General features: G+C 39.2%; 1 protein-coding gene across 21 annotated transcripts in view; it reads right to left on the bottom strand.

The window, feature by feature from the left end:
- Positions 1 to 341: 341 nt before the first annotated feature.
- The window catches only part of CEP192 (centrosomal protein 192), a 132,310-nt gene continuing 126,651 nt past the window's right edge, over positions 342 to 6,000 (bottom strand). For 20 of the 21 annotated variants that reach the window (XM_055239315.2, XM_063641262.1, XM_055239324.2 and 17 more), the window contains one exon: positions 342 to 744. In XM_055239315.2, the coding sequence (XP_055095290.2) occupies positions 606 to 744 (139 nt within the window). In that variant the 3' untranslated portion in view covers positions 342 to 605. The other variant, XM_055239333.2, reaches the window with a different exon arrangement.

The raw sequence follows: 6,000 nt of genomic DNA, 5'->3' as shown, positions 1-6,000 counted from the left end.
TGTACCAGCTTCTGCAGCAGTTGTCCTGTCTAGCTTTACATACAGTACGTGGGCTCAGAGAACCTCTTCACTGTGTTTGCACAGACTATGAAGACTTTCCCTCAGTAAAAGAACCAGCTGCTTGAAAAGTAAGTTGTCCTTTCTACTCTGGGCAACTGGCTAAACGACAGAGGAACAGAGAAGGAATTTCTTAGGAGAAAGGAAACTGTGTGATGGAGGATAAAAAGCACAGAACAGACCCAGAGGCTGGAAAATACTTAAGAGAATAAAGTGATATTCTCATTTCTGTATGACAGCATAGAAAAAGACAAGCTCACTGAAAAATTTCTGGATATACCACATTAAAATATATTCCATATTTATTCAGAATATCATAATCAACGCAAACACAGAACTCTCTTCTCATCTGTAAAAGTTAAGTACAATACTGTAGGCTAGATACATAATATTTCAGTCAAGTTTTCAGTATTAGCTTGTAAAAAAAATCTACAATTATAGATATCCATCATACAAAATATATATACAAAAGCATAATTGTAGTGTAGAAAGATAAAGTTAACAAAATACAACTTATGTAATTTACTTTACACAAAAATGTATTCTAGTTAATTTTTTCCAACAGCTTCACCAATTAGTCGAATAGCAATACTCTTGCCTTCATCTGTTTGAATGACAAGCAAAGCTTCAAATTTGCCTGCGGACTTCGGTTTGAACTGCACGGGCATGTTGATGTAATGCTGGGCTCTGGAAAGAGACAGGCACATGACAGAGGCATGTCATGACAGCATCCGCGACCCTGTCGCAGGCAGCACAGTGCCTGGCTCAGGTGTTGAGGAAAGAGCTTGGTCAAGCTACATTCAGCTTAAATGTATTTATAATTTCCTGGATGCTATTATTTAATGAGAAAATAACACAAAGGAGAGAAAAATCTAAAATTGTATTAAAACAGTATTGCATACCTATATATTCCTGGCTATCCAGTAACTATTAATATATAAAAAGGAAAATAAGAGGTCTAAACTATCATACATATAGCTTTGTATTCTGCCTGCAAAAGCTATCTACCTAAGAAAGGGTTCGGGAACACCCTAAATGCCTGTTTTACTCAGTCCAGACAGCATATTGTACTGGAAAGATTAAAACAACTTGTCCCAACCCTATCATTAATGGGCTGTGCAGTTTTTGCTCTAAAATTCATGATCCTTTCTTTTTTTTTTTTGAGACAGTTTCACTCTTGTCGCCCAGGCTGGGGTGCAATGGCATGATCTTGACTCACCGCAACTTCAACCTCCCAGGTTCAAGCAATTCTCCCGCCTCAGCCTCCCGAGTAGCTGGGATTACAGGCGCCCATCACTGCACCCAGCTAATTTTTGTATTTTTAGTAGAGGCAGGGTTTCACCATGTCGGCCAGGCTAATCTCAAACTCCTGGCCTAAAGTGATCCACCCGCCTTGACTTCCCAAAGTGCTAGGATTACAGGCATGAGCCACCACGCCCGGCCCAAAACTTTCATCAAAAATATTCTAGAAACTTTACTTTCAGATTACAGTAATATAGAGGCTGGTAACGAGTGCCCTATTTTTATTTAAAGTCTGGGTTATTTTCCCCAAAGGCATTACACTTGTTTTACCATGTCAAAGATAATGTACTTTTTTAAAAAAAACTAACCTGGCCCATGCCATTAGCTACAATTTTCTCTTTCATGTTGGCGGTCAATACTTGGATAAATATAGTACCATTTGCCTATTTAAGAGGCTTTATAACTTATGAATTACTAAAAAATAATATCCCCAAAAAAATCTCTGGAAGAACTCATTATTAATAAATTTCATCACAGAATACAGAATTGTTCTATATTAAACTGAAAATTTAAGTATATTGTGATTAAAAATATATCATCTGCTTTAGATTTACAGATACACTGAATAAAATGGAATGCAATTTAGAAAGAACCACAACATTTAATACGGCTATAGAACACTCCCAGCAAGATGGATATATTTTAAAAAGTACTTTGTAATACTATTATTAAGAACTAATTTAATCTCTACACAGACACACACACACATGGGAAAAGGTAGCAGGAAAGTCCTCTGAACCCAGTGGGGAGGTCTAGTTCAGATCCTCTAACTAATGATAGATGTAATTGCAAAGGCACGCAGAGCAGAAATGCATCTAGGGAGCAGAGAGGCCATCAGGCTGTGCACGCTCAGCTCCCAACTCCCTGCAGGCCCCATCTACGTGGAAAGGGCTTAGTGGAACCTACAAATTCTAGCAACCACACTTCCTTCCTTTCTTTCAAAACATTTTTTTTTTTCAGACGGATTCTCGCTCTGTCGCCCAAGCTGAAGTGCAGTGGCACGATCTCAGCTCACTGCAACCTCTGTTTCCCTGGTTCAAGCCATTCTCCTGCCTCAACCTCCTGAGCAGCTGGGACTACAGGCATATGCCACCAGGCCCGGCTACTGCTTTTTTTTTTTTGAGACGGAGTCTCGCTCTGTCACCAGGCTGGAGTGCAGTGGCACGATCTCGGCTCACTGCAACCTCTGCCTCCTGAGTTCAAGCGATTCTTCTGCCTCAGCCTCCTGAGTAGCTAGGATTACAGACATGCGCCACCATGCCCAGCTAATTTTTGTATTTTTAGTAGAGACGGGGTTTCACCATGTTGGCCAGCATGGTCTTGATCTCTTGACCTCATGATCCGCCCGCCTCCGCCTCCCAAAGTGCTGGGATTACAGGCGTGAGCCACCGCGCCTTGCCTACTTTTTGCATTTTTAGTAGAGACAGGGTTTCACATGTTGGCCAGGCTGATCTTGAACTCCTGACCTCAGATGACCTGCCCGTCTTGGCCTCCCAAAATGTCGGGATCACAGGCATGGGCCACCATGCCCAGCCCAAAACATTTTTTTAAAGGAACAGTTTCCACAGAAAAAAAGTCAGTACACTAGCACATACAAGGTACCACCATTATCAAAGAAACTGAAAAAGGTAATAAAATTTGTTCCCACACATGGGTGAGGGGTCACTGCAGCTCAATGATAACTCTATTCCTTGGCTTCTCACTTTTCTAGGAACTGTCCTTCTCTCCCAAATGACATGCAGGGTATGCCAGGATTGTGCACCTTGCACTGTGCAAGGACATGAGGGCACAGATGAGGTGAAACCTATTAGCTACAACAACTCAGCTGGGATTAGATGTTCATAAAACAATAGGTTAAGAGAAAGATGCTTTTGGGGACTAAGTAGAAACATAAATTCTTTTAAAAAAGATATAAGAAAGAGACGATCCCTCAGAACCCTCAAAAAAGAACCTTTATAAGAAAACCTGTTAGTAATGTTTCCTTTTCCCTATTACCTTACTTATAATCTATCATACATTCGTGTTCACCCACCTCTGCACTGCGCAAAACCCCTGTACCTTCTTGGGGGAACTCTTCTGCCTCCTTAAGCTAGAATCAGCTTACAGCCTATAGGGAACAGCCACTTCCCTGTGCTAGTGCTGGAGCTTTCGGAGAGCAGCCCCACTAGGCCTTCCGGTGGCCTTGGAAAAAGTGCATATTTGTAAGTAATTATCTCCTGTACCCTATAGATGACTACAATCTTATTATTACTTTGGAAATGTGTAGTTAATGGTGTCATAGAGCAGACAGTGATCTACCAAATGAAAAATGTGATTAAGTAAAGGCTGGGAATTGCTTCTCAGGGCTTTAAGAACACAGATTTTGTTCCACTGCCAAGGCAAGCTAACTGTTGGTCTCATCTGGCAATTATGTTTTGTGAGCCTTTGTCTAAAGTCACAGTGTCTCGTGTTTGGGACAAATACAACAGCACACAATGCCGTAAGTGCCCATGACTTCAGTTCTGTGGTAAGAACTGTCACTGGGGTTCCTGTGGCATCTGCCTCTACTGTCCTGCTGCTTCTCCAAGGTCAACACAGGTCATTCTCTGCTACAAAGGAGCCAGTGTTTCCACCTTTCTTTGTGTAAAATTAAAAGTTTCCTATAACCCAGAGTTTAGTTCATTTGGTTAAACAGATCACAGAATTAGTGCTTCATACACATGATTTTCTTACTCATACTTTACCAAATTTACAATGAGCTGCTGCTATTAAAGCTATTGCTGAAATCGGTACTATTATGCATTTACCCTGTAGTCCTATAGTGATAGTTAATATCGATGAAGACTTTCTGGAAACTCACCATAATCAGAATAACTTAAGTGTCTGCCAGTAATAGAGTATAAAATTATTTCATTCAAATTTATCTTCAAAGCATAAAAGTTTAAAAAGATTTAAATATGTTCAGAGTACAAACTATGCACCTTGCAATACTATTTTAAATGCTAACTTAATTGAACTGTCCAAATTTTGCTTAATTTAGAAATATTTTCTCACGTTTCTAAGTTCCTTCAGATGCCATTAATGTGACACAGCTGCACAGGAACGCAGGGCTGTAATTCATGACTCTTAACTTTATGCACTGGAACAGCAAGTCTACAAGTTAACGTCCACAAAAATGTCTACTTTTACATGACCAGCAAGGAACACATTTCATATCTCAAAAGTGGTTTATAGAAAACAAGTTGAAGCTAAGCAAAATGTCATCTCATTTATAAAATTTGAGTTTCTCATTAAAAATGTTTTAGGCATCTTTCAAAAATCCCCTTATCTGATTTCCACTCGGCTGGTCTTGTCCCTACACTCCATATCAGAAATAGACTCTGCCATCTGTAGCACTATTGTGATGAAATAGGTTTAGGTTCTTTCTCTGGAAAGAGTCAAATCTGAATTGGCCCACAAATTTTGGCAGAAATGCAATTCTTTAAAAAAAATCTGTGAAGGCAAATTAAGCAAAGAATATAACATCAAAAAAGAATTTGAAATGACAGCGTATTCAATAATGAAAGTTGGAAAATGACTGTTTAACTGCAGGAAAGTTTTGACTGCCTCATACCTAGCTATAAAATGGAGAACAGTGACATAAAGCTATAATTTAACATGTTTATTTTAAATAATGATGCTTTATCAAAACTACAGATGAGGATGAGGTATATGTAAATACTGTTTTTTTAAAGCTGGTACTAGACTCTTCAAGATAATTTTTTTAAATGAAACTTTGTTTAGAAGCTTTTAAAAATATTTTATTTATTTATTTATTTATTTTTGAGACAGAGTTTCACTCTTGTTGCCCAGGCTGGAGTACAGTGGCATGAGCTCAGCTCACTACGACTACCTCCCAGGTTCAAGGGATTCTCCTGCCTCAGCCTCCCAAGTAGCTGGGATTACAGGCGGCCACCACCATGCATGGCTAATTTTTGTAGTTTTAGTGGAGATGGGGTTTCATAATGTTGGCCAGGCTGGTCCAAACTCCTGACCTCACATGATCCACCCGCCTCGGCCTCCCAAAGTGCTGGGATTACAAGTGTGAGCCACCACACCCGGCCTAAAAAAAATATTTTTTAAGGTAAGAAGAGCTCCTTGAAATAAAAATCTAAAGTCCCTCCAATTTGTGACAGATGTATGCCAGTTTATACAGAAGTATTCCATTGATCTACTGCATGTTTAAAAATATACTCTGCAAAAAGCTGGTGAAGATGTGGGATGTGAACCAATCTGAGGAAGCAGAATGAATAATGCAGTTATGATAAAATTTGAGTTTAGATAATAATAGTGTTCAGGATAATTTATTCAGTATCTATTTGTACTCAGTTACTAAAAATAGTTACAACAATTAGAAATTTAAATGATCTTTTTCTGAATAAACTAATTGCCTCTGCAGTTGTGCTACCATGTATTTTAGTAGTTCCAACCTATTATTACGCACACTAGAGCATCACTAGTCTCAAATCAATTGGGGCAGCCTACAATAACTGGAGAGATCCACAGACTACTATGAGAGGAGAACTTGGAGAACAGAAGTTGGAAAACTTGGATTTGGCTGATTTTTAAACTTGGGCCTTTCTCTTCTATGTAGTTGTCATAGGGATTAAACGAAGACACACT

The sequence above is a fragment of the Symphalangus syndactylus genome, chromosome 1 (genome assembly GCF_028878055.3).
Source record: "Symphalangus syndactylus isolate Jambi chromosome 1, NHGRI_mSymSyn1-v2.1_pri, whole genome shotgun sequence".
In the NCBI taxonomy this organism is placed as follows: domain Eukaryota; kingdom Metazoa; phylum Chordata; class Mammalia; order Primates; family Hylobatidae; genus Symphalangus; species Symphalangus syndactylus.
Note: the sequence above shows the minus strand (reverse complement) of the source record. Positions and strands in the feature narration are given on the sequence as shown.